General features: G+C 40.0%; 2 protein-coding genes across 3 annotated transcripts in view; one reads left to right on the top strand and one right to left on the bottom strand.

Annotated features, from left to right (window-relative positions):
• Positions 1 to 14459, top strand: part of LOC144459879 (uncharacterized) — a 39730-nt gene extending 25271 nt beyond the window's left edge. Inside the window, exons 1-4 of one of the 2 annotated variants that reach the window (XM_078164679.1) lie at positions 12098 to 12352; positions 12684 to 12739; positions 13009 to 13368; positions 13584 to 14459. In XM_078164679.1, coding sequence (XP_078020805.1) covers positions 12691 to 12739; positions 13009 to 13368; positions 13584 to 13837 — 663 coding nt within the window. In that variant the 5' untranslated portion in view covers positions 12098 to 12352; positions 12684 to 12690 and the 3' untranslated portion in view covers positions 13838 to 14459. Of the gene's footprint in view, positions 1 to 12097; positions 12353 to 12683; positions 12740 to 13008; positions 13369 to 13583 lie in introns of those variants that run through there. The other variant, XM_078164678.1, reaches the window with a different exon arrangement.
• Positions 29 to 2057, bottom strand: LOC144459878 (uncharacterized). The gene is made up of 4 exons (XM_078164677.1): positions 2047 to 2057; positions 1382 to 1437; positions 753 to 1112; positions 29 to 537 (listed from the first exon to the last, which is right to left on the bottom strand). Exons 2-4 carry the CDS (start codon positions 1428 to 1430, stop codon positions 275 to 277), a joined length of 672 nt encoding a protein of 223 aa, XP_078020803.1. The 5' UTR covers positions 1431 to 1437; positions 2047 to 2057; the 3' UTR covers positions 29 to 274.
• Positions 14460 to 15670: the final 1211 nt, after the last annotated feature.

The following is a 15670-nucleotide window of genomic DNA, read 5'->3' as shown; positions in this document are numbered from 1 at the left end:
ATTTACACACACAAGAGTCATAACACGGTTTCTCTTATAAATATAGATTTATTTACAATATGTACACATTATAAACTGAACAGAATACATTTTACATTATAACAATAACCATCAGTCGGCAGAAGATTATTAATGAACGTACAATTCTCTCAGAATTCTGTCGTCTTGTTGATTCAAGAATGTTTTTAAGACACGATTGAAAACAGCTGCTGCATAAAAATATATATTTCACATCACATGTAGTTTCTGACACACATGTTGGAGGGAGAGAGTCTCAGAGTTTGTCTGGTGTTTTTAGGACCATGACTTTGATAACAAACTGTTTCCTCTCATCATCTGATGAACTTTTCTTGAATCCTCCACTGGAGTCTGAGTACAAATCTTGTTTTCTGGACTGAAGGTGAATTAATACACAGAAACAAACAATCAGTAGAGCTGCTGCTGACAGTCCACAGTAAAGGCCGATCCTTCCTCGACTCTCTGGCTGTGGACGACTTGTTGTGTTTGGTGTCTGAGGTTCAGGTCGATCCCTCGCTGCTGTAAAGAGACCAAACAAATCTGTGTCATTCATGTGAAAAAAAAACATTTGACTAACAAAGAAAACTAAATATCCACAACAGATTAAGTTGTAACATATTTCACAGATACTGCAAGAAGGTGAGGATTGTTGATAACACAAGTTCACAACACTTTTCTTCTCAGGTTCTTATTTATCATAAACTTGTTCATAAAGTTCTACTGAATCAACTTACCAGTGACATTGAGCCGACATGTAGCAGAGTTCCTCCCATACTTTGTGACGACTGCACACATATACAGTCCCGAGTCATCAGTCCTGAGTCTGGACACATGAAGTCTGAGTCGTCCCTCTCTGAGGACGTCTTTGTCACACTGGACTCGTCCTGTAAACTGTTCATCCTGAGACTCTGGGACCTCAACACCTCCATCAAGACGAAACAGACCTGAGGCTCTGAGATTATTTCTCCTATCACAATTAATATATAAATACTTAAGGGAGCTGCCAGTTTTGGTTGTGAACATCCACTCAAGCGTGATGTTGTGGTTCTCCTCTGCCTGATAGGAGGTCTGTGTCACATTGACTACAAATGTTCCTGTTGAGGAGACAGAGAGGGAAAGTGAGGAGCAGACAAAGTGACAACTTTAACATGTGAGCCTTTAAACTCCATCCATAGATGTTTGTGTGGAGAGTTTGACTGATTGACTGAATAACAGTGTGCTCTTATTTAGAACAAAGCTGGAAGGCTGCAAAACTAAAGAGCTGAAAGATACCACAGGTAATACATGATAGCAAAAATCAACAGTCTGACAGTGTGTTTAGTCTTTAGTGTTTGTGGATAATAAAGTGAAGGTGTAAACTAACCACAGACACAGGAGGGCAGGTTGATGAGCAGCAGGATGATGCACATCATCTTCTCCCTGTGAGAGGAGACAGAGGTGAAGAGTCACAAACACATGAGATCAAAGTTTTAATTTCATTTAAATAATTTTCTAAACCTTCATGTAATATTTTCGCCCACAGGTGGCGCCAGTGGGCTGCAAAGTACAGTATGTTGTGTGAATACGAGCCAGGAGTGCAGAAAATCCTAAAGTGTGAACCTGCAGCTCAGATAAACATGTTCCATGAGTCAATGTGCCTGCATATAAAGGAAAGAGAATCAAAGTGCAAATAAAGCTGTCAAGTGAATTCTATGAAATGAAAATAAATGCTGTGCTCCCTTATAAACAATAGACAAGAGAAAATATTCAAAGTTAAAGACAAATAGAAAGTGTCTCTTTCCGAAATGTTGCAGCTGTTGTTTAAAGTCACATAGAGGAGCTTTTTAGGTGGATCAGCTTTTAGGATGATCTGTCTTCAATCAATCACATGTCTGTTAAAGTCTTGTTGTTGAATTGTCTCTTTACTGAGAGAAGCCAGCACATTGTTATCTGTTAACATCTTGTCTAATCCACCAATCCTCACATAGGAAATCTGTACAACAGGATTCACATCATGACAACACCAACATCAACACATTCACACATTACCTTGGATGGCTTCAGGAAATTTTAAGAGCTGTGAAAAAGGGACAGCAGCATTCCCTGAGTTGATGTCAAGAGTCCTCTATTCACATAAACTGTCAACGCGCTGCCGACTTTTGTATTTTTAAGAAGTACAAACACATTCATAATCCCACTCTTTTCAGGCACATCTTATCATGTTCTTAGCACTAAATTGATACACATGCAGACGATAACAGACAACGCACTGTCTTACAAGGTCTTATCTGCCCATCAGAGATGATCAGATGTGCAAAGAAAGCTGAGCCAAAAAATTTGAAGTTATAACACACCGAGACATCATACAGGGGAGTCGTCGATGGTTGAGTCCCGGTGTGGCATTAAAGTCCCTCATTGGTTCATGTTGTGAGTGTTAGTTGAAGTCTTCCTCTAAATCTCTCTGAGTCTTCATATTAAAATCATAAAGTGAAGGCAGCTGCAGTTTTCACAAGCAGCTTCTCTCCACCGACCACAGTGCATGATGGGAAACTCTCTGCTCTCCACTAATCTAATCAAGTTGAATCCAAACTTTTCTTTATGTTTCACTGTAAAGATGATTTGATTAGACTTATTGAAGGATTATTATCTTCATAAATACAAAGTGACTAAAAGTCTCTCAGCTGATTGAGTCTGTCACGAGTTGAGCTGATGAAGTTACAAACAGATACTTCCTCATGTCAAACATTTAGTGTTCAGGAGACAGACAGGGGGACAGCTCTCGTCTTCAAACACCTAAGTAAGTCAAACATATTGTATAATTCAGCCTTTGTCTTTTTTTAATTGTGTCTATCAGCTGTGCTTCATTTACTGTTGTTAGTTTGACTGAGCAACATTTGAATTCACCGTCGACGCAGATTAGAAAATAGCTGCGATCATGTCAGATGTCCAGGTCAGTCTACCGTCATACTCCGTTTGATGCTTGTCTATTCGTGGTATTACGGTACGGGTGGTGACAGAGACGTTTGTGAGCAATGCTTTCTCCCCTGTTTCTCTCATTGATATACCAAATAAACAGTACACTGTATTGCACATTATATGACTTTCAGTCACAAAATATTGAAGTTTTTCTCCTCTACTCTTTTTAAAAGGAGCTCTAAATTGAAATGATCAACAATAAATAATCTTTTACCTTCCACTAAACAAAATGCTTGTTCAGGATGACCCAGACCACGTCCAGGTCCATGTTCATGTTGTCAAGAGTAGCAGCACACTGTTAAATATGTTGTCATCTTTTGAAAATAAACATAAATAAAAATGTTGCTGTTTCCATTTTTGTCTGAGCATTTTTTCTGTGGTTGAAATAAATCACCAAATGACATCATGAACATTTTACTGTCTGTTATTAACTGTTATTAACTGTCCTTCTTTCATTGTGTGTGAGCTGAGTGAAAAGCTCTGAGCTGCTAACAGGTGTATTAATGACAAAGAGCAGCAGAGGGAGCTCTTTGCTTCGTATTTGAATTAAGAGTGACTCACATTCACTGAGTGATTCAACTTGTCAGTAAAACATTCTTGCAACAGAATAAAAACATTCAGCTGAACTTAGGAAACAATTTAAAAATCATCAATAACAATAAAAACACAAATCAATACTTGAATCAAAGCTTCAAATGTGTCATTTCAGTGTTGTGGGGTTGAGTCCTACAGGTTTATACATCCAAAATATAAGTGTGGATCTCAACACATGATTAGAAAACGTCACATTAAAACAGTGCATGATTCAAAGTTGGAACTTTCCATATTGAATGTGTTTGTGTGCTACTCAGTGTGCACTTTGAACTGCATGAGCACACAGCTGTGACAGCTACAGTATAACACATGATGAGACATGATGTTCACTGTGATGGATGCTCCAACTCAAGTTTCAAACACATTCATAGAGACATGTAGAATGACTGGATTCAATATGAATACATGTACAAACAATGTCATTTTCTACAATCAATAGATAAATGTCACGTGATTATTTCCTATAAACTGATCATTTTGGAAATGTCATAATCTATAATCAAGTCATGTCACACAGCAGAAACTGTTCAAGAATGGCCCAAAGAGCGTGACTACATGTACTAAATGTACAGTCCCAAGTAGCCTAGTGATCCTTTGCTGCCACCTTCAGGCTGCTTTAAGGACAACGTGAGAAAGTGAAAGTGAAAGTCAGAGAGTGTGAGGGAGGTGTGTGTGTGTGAGAGAGAGAGAGAGGCAGTGTGTGACTGAGAGGAAGGAGTGGCCAAGAAAGCCAGTGGTTCCCAACTGGTCCAGCCACAGGGTTTATATTTCTCCTCAGTTATTAGTTGAAGGTCCTTGTGTTTGGCCATCTCATGAACATATAGTTTGCTGTCTCTGTCAAGTAGCAGTCCGTTGCCGTCACTGTGCAGCATAAAACTGCACTTGGGGCCCATTCAGAATGGACCCTTGACCCAGTTTTGGACCGTGACCCACCAATTGAGAACCACTGGTTTAAGCCATCCTTTCTGTTGTTTTTAAAGTTGTCAGATTTGGTCTGACTACCTCAAATTACCAATATTAGGTTACTGTAATACAGTAGTCTTTTACGAATCACGACTCATATACCTCTCTCTGTCATGAGGCTGCTGTTACTGTTATGAATGAACCATTTACACACAGTCTCTTTCAAAATAAACTGTGTTTGTTGGACCCATCCACCAGCACATTTTATTCTGTCATTTCTGATACAAAAATAAAAGTTTTTATATCAAACTCTGGAACATTTCTTTTTATATGCATACATTATCATGCATGATGTAGAGTATGATATGATGCAAATGTTTTTCAGTATAGTAACATATTTCTTAGCTACATTTTGGATTGACTCTTGACCCCACTGCACATGCTGCCACTGAACCATTTAACTGCACACTGCAGTAGATCATGAGCCTGTGGCATGTGGCAGAGTGGGGTGGGATGAAGTCACTGTCTGAAAGTCAGGCTCAAGTTTCTGCACTCAAGTCCCAAATCAAGACAGGCAAAACACGAGTCAGGTCCCGAGTCATACACCTTGAGATTCGAGTCCTAAACAAGTCATAATGCACTCTTCAGAAAATGTAAAGCAGTTTTAATAACAGAATAATAAGATATGACAGTTTCAAAAAATCCTGAATGGAAAGCAGCTGCACCTCCTCTATTAAAGCCTGACAGGCCGCTGCTATTGGCTGATACAGTGGGCTGTTTACATCTGTGACATGTTACACAAGTTGACCTGGTGATGGTCCTCCCAACATTTGTCACCTTGAGCTCATATGATGATGTAATCCTTTGTGACTGGTCCTGACTGGAGTCTGCAGCAGCTGATATTTCAGGCAAGCCTGGAACCAAGAGTGAAAACATTTCCACCCATAAATGTTCTTCTTCCTCCTTTTACACTTCATCATGTACTTGGATGCAATGAAGCCTTTGTGTTCACTGAAGACTCCTCAGATCTGCCTGTTGCTAACAGGTGTATTAATGACAAAGAGCAGCAGAGGGAGCTCTTGTTGTTTAGAAATGCTCACCTGTCTGCAGGTTACAGCTGTGATCATTTAGACCATCAGGCTCTTTAAATGTTACTGATGATCACAAACACCTTCTGCTGTTAGTTTATCTGAGAGATTCCCTTTGTCCTGCATTACAACAGTATGCACTTAATTCAACTAAAGCAACAATGGCCAGGTATCAGGGAGAAGACGTAACGGATATCTGATGAGGCGAGAATGTTTGGAGCCCAGACATTTGTCCTCCTTCTTGGTTTTCCTCTTGGTCGTTGCTGTGATTTACCGTAAAGAACCACTGATCAGAGTATTGTTTGGGCATAGGTACATTTCCTCATTGGTACTTAGGCAAACATTTAGTGTGGATTCTGCGCACAGTTTTCTACATGAGGCCCCAGGTATGGCTGCTAGAGGAGGAGGCTGTTTGGATGTTACAGCAGCAACATCAGGTTGGAAATAGATGATTTTACATTCAAGCTACTTTGTGAAACCTCCACAGGAGAGTGAAGTTCAAACTGTATTATATTTGATTCAGTGCTGATAGTTTTGCTCTCTCTGTGCTTAGCTTAAGCTGCACACAGGACATGTATAAAGACATCTTTAAAACATTGAATGGATCAGTGAGCACACTAGTAACAATGACACAATGAACAATGAAGGCAACAACACACAGAGATCAATAAAAACTGTCTTTACTATAAGACCTTATTAAAAGAAAGACTTTTCATTGTAACACTTTATTTTGACAGAAAAACAACAGCACATAGAGATTAATGATAATTAGAACATGGCACTCTTAAATACTTGATTCTGATTGGTCAATCAACAAATTTCTGCTGTGTATTTCTTGAGGTATCACCACTGCTCTGCTGCTCCGTTGCTAGGGAGTCTTCACTGAACAGAGACGCAATTATGGGGGGTCTATAGAGTCAGTGTGTCGCATCAAACTCTCTTATCGCCGATAAGAGAGTTTGATGCGACACACTGACTCATGCTGTGAGCGCCTTGACGCGCTTGTTTGCATAAATTATTATCAGCTTAGACAAGTAGGGGAGACTTGGGTAAGTTGGGCCAAAGGGTAAGTTGAGCCACCCCTTGTTGCTAGGAGACCGTAAATAAAATTGAGCATGTGACCAAATATTTAGGAGGAAGGCATCATTTTATGGAGTCTGTGAAGGTAAGAACCACATGGATTGAGTGGTTAGAGCTTTATGTCCAAAAAAGCATTTTTCACTCATGAAAGTGAATTTAGTCTCTCATAAGTTTCATGGGGATTGTGTTTAGACCAAAATAGATATTTTTTAATTTGTTTTATACATCAATTGTGGTGTCTATTAACTACAAAATGAGGTAGTGCAGCTAGCATGAAAGTGCACCATTTTAGCTGTGGGGGCTAATAAAACCAATATGGTAGCTATGGGGTAAGTTGAGCAATTTGAACAGGGGTAAGTTGAGCCGTAAGTTTCTGAGAAGAGGCAAAGCTGATCGCAAAACTCCCCAAACCTCAGAGTCCCAGCAGTTTGTATTCGCCTGCAACCTGGACAGGTGGGATATTGAGTAAAGGGGCAGGTGGGATATGGATGGAAGGAGGGAGGGGGGTGGATGGAACGAGAGTAAGATGGAGGGAGGAGTTTAGAGAGGATGAAGGAGGCCCTCCTGTCAGCAAGGACACCAAACTAGGATTCACGTTTACGGATGTAGTTAAGTGTTTTCTTTCCAAAAACACAGCTGTTAAGGTTCTCTTCCTAAGCGTCCTTTAAGACATTCTCAGGCCTATGTTAAAATGTTTTAAAGTTGTTATATGCAATAATAATTTAAAAAAAGATTTGTACCTGTTGAATTGTGTATTATAAATAAAAATACACATGGATTTGAAGAAGCGTCTTATTTAATTCACTACAGACATGTACGTATAACTGGAATATCTTAACCCAGGGAGGGAGGGAGAGAGGGGGAGAGGAGAGAAGGTGAGGTGGGGGGAAGGGGGGTAGGAGGGAGGGCGGGAGGAGGGAAGGAGGGAGATGGCTCAACTTACCCCACTCCTATGCTCAACTTACTCCAGACACGGGGTAAGTTGTGCCACGAGACCACTTTTTTTGGACATGCTATATTATCAAAACAGTTATATTTACACTCATTCTGTTTGTTTGTAGGGATGCACAGTATCCTGAAATATATGCACATATATTAGTTAGCAACAAAACTATAATAGCCTTGATGTAGTGATCCTGAATATGAAAAGTGGCTCATCTTACCCCGGTCTCCCCTAGCTGTTCAACCCTATTATAACATTTCCCGTCATCAGTGGAATGTCGGCCATATACCTCGTTTGACCGGTTGATGTGAGCAGCCAGAGAACTCATTTGAAAATTGTCTGTCAAATTTTGTGCTGAGTCATGTAGACCGGTCCTACAACACAGAGTCCCGGTGTGGCATTAAACTTCCTCGTCAGTTCATGTTGTGAGTGTTAGTTGAAGTCTTCCTCTAAATCTCTCTGAGTCTTCATATTAAAATCATAAAGTGAAGGCAGCTGCAGTTTTCACAAGCAGCTTCTCTCCACCGACCACAGTGCATGATAGGCAGTGTACAATTTTAAAACCATCACACAGTCCACACAGAAACAATCTCACTACAGTCAAATCCACCTTTTTGACCACCGAAACCAAAACAGCTCATTTCTGTCTACTAAATGTAAGATCACTTACAAATAAGTCTTTTATCTGCCAGGATTTTATTTCAAACCGCAATATTGACTTTTTTGTCATCACAGAGTCCTGGTTAAATCCAGATGACTGTTCCCCTCTCATTGAGGCTTCCCCTCCAGATTATTCATTTTTCCACCAACCCAGATTGACTGGCCGGGGGGGTGGACTGGCAGTTATTCGCAGAAATGATTTTAGCTGTTCACCACTCTCTCTTGGATCATATTCCACCTTTGAGTGTCTTGGATTAATTTTAAAGAGCAAATCGCCCATTCTGTGTATTTTAATTTACAGACCCCCTAAAGGTAACTTTGGTTTTATCTAAGAATTTTCAGAGTTTTTATAGGGCACCATTTTAAAATATGACAGAGTTCTTATCCTTGGCGATTTTAACATATATGTGTGTTGTCCGTCATCATCTTTATTTGCTTCTGATTTTATTAATCTTTTAGATTCTTTTAGTTTGTCTCAATCTGTGAAGCAGCCAAGCCATCAGAAAGGACACACACTTGATCTTGTGCTCTCATATGGTTTCTGTGTGGACAATGTGAACTTGATCGATTTTGCAGTCTCTGATCACAACGCAGTGCTGTTCCAGGTTCAACTTCTCTCTCTTGTTCCCAGTCCCAGAGACAGTGCAGGAAGGCGGAGAGAAGATGGAAAAAAGACAAGCTCAGTATCTCACTTGCCTTTTTAAAAGATTTCATGTTCTTTTATCAGCGCTCAATCAAGGAGGCAAGGAACAACTATTTCACAAATCTGATTTCAGAGCTAAGTGACAATCCCAGAATTCTTTTTAAAACCGTCAACTCTGTCATTACTCCCCCACCCAGCTAGATGATGCATTCCCAGAGAGATGTGAAGAATTTCTGAATTATTTTCGGAATAAAATAGTTCAAATTCGGCAACAATTCAATGATGTCATCAGTGAGCCTGCTGATAACTCCTGCCCACCTTCAACCTTAACCCATTTCTCTGAAATCTCTCTGTCAGCCCTGGAACACACTGTTGCACTTTGTAAATCATCCACCTGCCCTTCAGACTGCATTCCCACTTGGTTTTTAAAAGAGGTATTCCAGACGGTTGGTCCAGATATTTTAGCCATTATTAACAGTTCTCTCACCTCAGGCATTTTTCCTACTGATTTTAAACATGCCATTGTTTACCCTCTTTTAAAGAAGCCCTCCCTTGATCCATCTGTTTTAAATAATTTTAAACCCATCTCAAAGCTGCCGTTTTTATCTAAGATTTTAGAAAAAACTGTCTCAAACTAGTTAATTTCTTTTATGAACAATAATCTGTTGTTTGAGAAATTTCAGTCTGGTTTCCGCTCTCTACACAGCACTGAGACTGCTTTGATCAAGGTTTCAAATGATTTACTGCTTGCAGCCGACTCAGGCCAGTGTTCCATTTTAATTCTCCTTGACCTCAGCTCAGCTTTTGATACAGTGGACCACAATGTCATGATCAACCGTCTGAAGAACTATGTTGGTATCAGTGATGTGGCTCTGGATTGGTTCATCTCTTATCTGTCAAACAGGTCCTTCTCCATAATAATCGGTAACACCTCCTCCTCCAGTGCTCCTCTTCTTTGCAGGGTCCCACAAGGGTCGATCCTGGGCCCCATTTTATTCACCATTTACATGCTACCTCTTGGGAAAATCATCCGTAAACATAATATCAATTTCCACTGTTACGCAGATGATACCCAATTATATGTCCCGCTGAAATCTGGTTCCACCGACGTTTCACACATTATGTCCTGTCTTACTGAGATCAAACACTGGATGTCAAATAATTTCTTACAGCTAAATGACTCCAAATCAGAAATGATCATTATCAATCCCCACGGCCACAGCTCTAGCAGTTTCAGTAACCTCTCCTCTGGTCTACATGCCCTCTCTGACAATATTCGAAATGAGGCCCATAACCTGGGTGTCATTTTCGACTCTAATCTGTCCTTTGACACCCAGGTGACCAAAGTTCTGCAGTCATGCTTCTCTCATATCAGAAAGCTCACCAAAATCAAATCATTCCTCTCCCCTGCAGACTTAGAGAAGGTTATCCATGCTAATGTAATGCTCTTTATTCTGGCATCAGTAAGCGAAACATACAAAGACTTCAGTTGGTACAAAACGCCTCTGCCAGGTTTTTAACAGGCACCAAGAGAAGAGACCACATCACACCAATCCTTGCAGCCCTTCACTGGTTATCTGTGAGTTTTAGAATTGATTTTAAAATTTTACTGCTTGTTTTTAAAGCTTTGAATGGCCAGGCTCCAGCATATATCTGTGATCTTTTAACCCCCTAAGAGCCTGATCGCTGCTTGAGATCCTCCAGCAGGTCCCTTCTAATGGCTCCAAAAACCTGCATGGTCACTAAAGGTGACCGGGCCTTTGCTGCTCGGGCCCCTCAGCTATGGAACTCCCTGCCTGGAGATCTCAGGCAGGCTAACTCAGTATCCTCTTTTAAATCTCTTCTGAAGACTCACTTTTATCGTTTGGCTTTCTCTTAACTGTTGGCATTTTTAACTTTACCACTGTTTGTATTATTGCTCATGTATTTTATCTGTTAATCTGTTTTTATTTTTATTGTTAAGCACGTTGTAACTTTGTTTTGAAAAGTGCTATACAAATAAAGTTATTATTATTATTATGATGGGAAACTCTCTGCTCTCTACTAATCTAATCAAGTTTCTGATAAATGTTTATGTTTACTCCCTGCTAGTTATCTTCACTTGAGGCAGAATAAAGTTGGTCCATTTTAACATCAGTGTAGTTTTAACCGTCCAGTTTATTAGCTGCTGTAATTAACACTAAATACACTGATTGTTAACAAGTGTTCATATTTCCAGTGAATGAAGGGAGGAGCAGAGAGAAGACAGGAACATGAAGAAAGTAGAGACTTAGTTCATCATTTTAGCATTTTGTTTAGTGGAAGGTAAAAGATTATTTATTGTTGATCATTTCAATTTAGAGCTCCTTTTTATAGGAGAAAAACTACGACACTATCAACTTCCCACCTATAATATTACCATATCATTTTAGTCACTTTGTATTTATGAAAATAATAATCCTTCAATAAGTCTAATCAAATCATCTTTACAGTGAAACATAAAGAAAAGTTTGGATTCAACTTGATTAGTGGAGAGCAGAGAGTTTCCCATCATGCACTGTGGTCGGTGGAGAGAAGCTGCTTGTGAAAAGTGCAGCTGCCTTCACTTTATGATGCTCCTACTTTTCAAGTCAGTATTCATTTTGATTCTTTGTGTTATTCTACAGAAGTAGAAGCAAAGCAGCGCAGTTCACTCTTCAGACCAATAGGTGACAGTATGACAATTGCCCACTCGTGGTAAAAGCATAAACAGGAAGTTGCTGAAATGTGAGAAAACAAGTGTGTTTTCAGTCTTTCCCCTGAATTTCAGATATGGATCAGACAACTTCTGATTGCAGTATGGTTCAGCTGCGTGTCACTGAACCTGCTGTTGGACTGTTACTCATTTGTTGGAAGTGAAATAGATACAACTGGTGATTTCAGTTAGCTTTTGAAACGGAAACACAGCATTGCATGATGGGATATGCGCCAGCTTTTCATCAGTAAAATGTTACTAATCTTTGTAAGCCTTGGTGCAAAATGTGTCTTTGGTGTTAAATTCCTGTAGATTATCAGCACCTGTATGGTCTCTGGTTTTGGTCATTTCTATATTGCAGGCACCATCAGTTAGCATGGTAAGACTGTGAATAACTCCCCTGCCTCTGGCTCTCATGATTTGCCTCTAAAAATTGTATTAAACGTCCAGGATATTACTGCGTCAGAGGTTCTACACAAAAAGACATAATCGAATAATACGATTATACAACGGGAAGCCCAATACGAAAACTGACCCAATACGGACATAAAATTCACAGACAAAACACTAACAGACTCAGAGATATTACTCTGACACAGCCTACTGGTCAACGATCAGTGCAAGAAGCACAGGGAAAACACACAGAAGCGACAACAGCGTCTCTTGGTGTTCTTCCGAGAAAAAAGTTCTGACCTAAGATCAGGAAACACTGTCCTGCTTATGCACAGATCGTCACATTGTTGAAGACATCCAAGGTAATGTGTGAGTGTGTTGATGTTGGTGTTTACTTTAACCACTGGCGCCACCTTGTGGCAGAAATATATTACTGCAGCTTTTGTTCTTTGAAAAGTCAGGCCTACATGTGTGCAGGAGAACAAATAAGCTTTCCATTGCTGTGGTTGTAGTTGACATAGTTTTTAGTGCTGATGCCTGGTGTCCATCAGTTGTGTGTGATAATCAGGATAATAAATACAAAGGAGTATTGTGATGACTAAAGACAGACTGTAGATTGTCTCTGTGTCACCTGGAATAAGTGAACTTTGATGTCATGTGTTTGTGACTCTTCACCTCTGTCTCCTCTCACAGGGAGAAGATGATGTGCATCATCCTGCTGCTCATCAACCTGACCTCCTGTGTCTGTGGTTAGTTTACACCTTCACTTTATTATCCACAAACACTAAAGACTAAACACACTGTCAGACTGTTGATTTTTGCTATCATGTATTACCTGTGGTATCTTTCAGCTCTTTAGTTTTGCAGCCTTCCAGCTTTGTTGTAAATAAGAGCACACTGTTATTCAGTCAATCAGTCAAACTCTCCACACAAACATCTATAGATGGAGTTTAAAGGCTCACATGTTAAAGTTGTCACTTTGTCTGCTCCTCACTTTCCCTCTCTGTCTCCTCAACAGGAACATTTGTAGTCAATGTGACACAGACCTCCTATCAGGCAGAGGAGAACCACAACATCACACTGGAATTCACCTTCACAACTAAAACTTGCAGCTCCCTTAAGTATTTATATATTAATTGTGATAGGAGAAATAATCTCAGCGCCTCAGTCCTGTTTCGTCTACATGGAGGTGTTGAGGTCCCAGAGTCTCAGGATGAACAGTTTACAGGACGAGTCCAGTGTGACAAAGACGTCCTCAGAGAGGGACGACTCAGACTTCATGTGTCCAGACTCAGGACTGATGACTCAGGACTGTATGAGTGTGCAGTCGTCACAAAGTATGGGAGGAACTCTGCTACATGTCGGCTCAATGTCACTGGTAAGTTGATTCAGTAGAACTTTATGAACAAGTTTATGATAAATAAGAACCTGAGAAGAAAAGTGTTGTGAACTTGTGTTATCAACAATCCTCACCTTCTTGCAGTATCTGTGAAATATGTTACAACTTAATCTGTTGTGGATATTTAGTTTTCTTTGTTAGTCAAATGTTTTTTCTTCACATGAATGACACAGATTTGTTTGGTCTCTTTACAGCAGCGAGGGATCGACCTGAACCTCAGACACCAAACACAACAAGTCGTCCACAGCCAGAGAGTCGAGGAAGGATCGGCCTTTACTGTGGACTGGCAGCAGCAGCTCTACTGAGTGTTTGTTTCTGTGTATTAATTCACCTTCAGTCCAGAAAACAAGATTTGTACTCACACTCCAGTGGAGGATTTAAGAAAAGTTCATCAAATGATGAGAGGAAACAGTTTGATCAGGAATGTTATGGAGACAAAACTGTTTGAATTACGTTTTATACCACAGAGACACAGAAAACGTGACGTTCACACTGACTGTCAGGTGATAAAACTGTATATCAGGACACATCAAACACACCAACAGGTAACCATAGCAACAGCTTTAATGCTTTACACACCACACATGAGTAAAATGACTGCAAACAATCTGTGACAGTTGATGATGATGTGAACTGAAGACACTTCACATCTGCCTGTTGTGATGTGTGTGTCTCTGTGTCGGACTCTGCTTTGCCTTCAAAGATTCTTTCACTAAATGACCTGATGAGAAAGGAAACATCTGTGCAGTCGTGTACACGTTGAGTTTGTCAGAGGAACAGCTCATCAGGACTAACAGGACTCTCTGTGAATGAGTCATCAGAGCACTGATCCACATTTGACTCTTAAACTCTGAGACTCTCTCCCTCCAAAGTCTGATTTAAGCACCAGAAATACTTGTTTACTGAACATTTGTTGCTTTTATATATTTATTTATTTATATTATTTATTTAATTGCTCAAATTCTTTCAAAACAGCATTATTCAATATATTATTACATTTATCATTGATCTCTATGTGCTGTTGTTTTTCTGTCAGAATAAAGTGTTACAATGAAAAGTCTTTCTTTTAATAAGGTCTTATAGTAAAGACAGTTTTTATTGATCTCTGTGTGTTGTTGCCTTCATTGTTCATTGTGTCATTGTTACTAGTGTGCTCACTGATCCATTCAATGTTTTAAAGATGTCTTTATACATGTCCTGTGTGCAGCTTAAGCTAAGCACAGAGAGAGCAAAACTATCAGCACTGAATCAAATATAATACAGTTTGAACTTCACTCTCCTGTGGAGGTTTCACAAAGTAGCTTGAATGTAAAATCATCTATTTCCAACCTGATGTTGCTGCTCTAACATCCAAACAGCCTCCTCCTCTAGCAGCCATACCTGGGGCCTCATGTAGAAAACTGTGCGCAGAATCCACACTAAATGTTTGCCTAAGTACCAATGAGGAAATGTACCTATGCCCAAACAATACTCTGATCAGTGGTTCTTTAGGGTAAATCACAGCAACGACCAAGAGGAAAACCAGGAAGGAGGACAAATGTCTGGGCTCCAAACATTCTCGGCTCATCAGATATCCGTTACGTCTTCTCCTTGATACCTGGCCATTGCAGCTTTAGTCGAATTAAGTGCATACTGTTGTAATGCAGGACAAAGGGAATCTCTCAGATAAACTTACAGCAGAAGGTGTTTGTGATCATCAGTAACATTTAAAGAGCCTGATGGTCTAAATGATCACAGCTGTAACCTGCAGACAGGTGAGCATTTCTAAACAACAAGAGCTCCCTCTGCTGCTCTTTGTCATTAATACACCTGTTAGCAACAGGCAGATCTGAGGAGTCTTCAGTGAACACAAAGGCTTCATTGCATCCAAGTACATGATGAAGTGTAAAAGGAGGAAGTAGAACATTTATGGGTAGAAATGTTTTCACTCTTGGTTCCAGGCTTGCCTGAAATATCAGCTGCTGCAGACTCCAGTCAGGACCAGTCACAAAGGATTACATCATTATATGAGCTCAAGGTGACAAATGTTGGGAGGACCATCACCAGGTCAACTTGTGTAACATGTCACAGATGTAAACAGCCCACTGTATCAGCCAATAGCAGCGGCCTGTCAGGCGTTAATAGAGGAGGTGCAGCTGCTTTCCATTCAGGATTTTTTGAAACTGTCATATCTTATTATTCTGTTGTTAAAACTGCTTTACATTTTCTGAAGAGTGCATTATGACTTGGTTAAGACTGGAATCTCAAGGTGTATGACTCGGGACCTGACTCATGTTTTGCC

This window comes from Epinephelus lanceolatus, chromosome 22 (genome assembly GCF_041903045.1).
Source record: "Epinephelus lanceolatus isolate andai-2023 chromosome 22, ASM4190304v1, whole genome shotgun sequence".
Lineage (NCBI taxonomy): Eukaryota > Metazoa > Chordata > Actinopteri > Perciformes > Serranidae > Epinephelus > Epinephelus lanceolatus.
This window is presented reverse-complemented; position numbering and strand designations above follow the sequence as displayed.

What these genes read in the sequence shown, in the direction of transcription:
- LOC144459878 (XM_078164677.1), bottom strand. Translation starts at nt 1,430, where the DNA reads ATGATGTGCATCATCCTGCTGCTCATCAACCTGCCCTCCTGTGTCTGT. An exon ending in CCTGCCCTCCTGTGTCTGTG is followed by an intron (nt 1,113 to 1,381) that starts GTTAGTTTACAC and finishes TCTCCTCAACAG; the next exon opens with GAACATTTGTAGTCAATGTG. An exon ending in ATGTCGGCTCAATGTCACTG is followed by an intron (nt 538 to 752) that starts GTAAGTTGATTC and finishes GTCTCTTTACAG; the next exon opens with CAGCGAGGGATCGACCTGAA.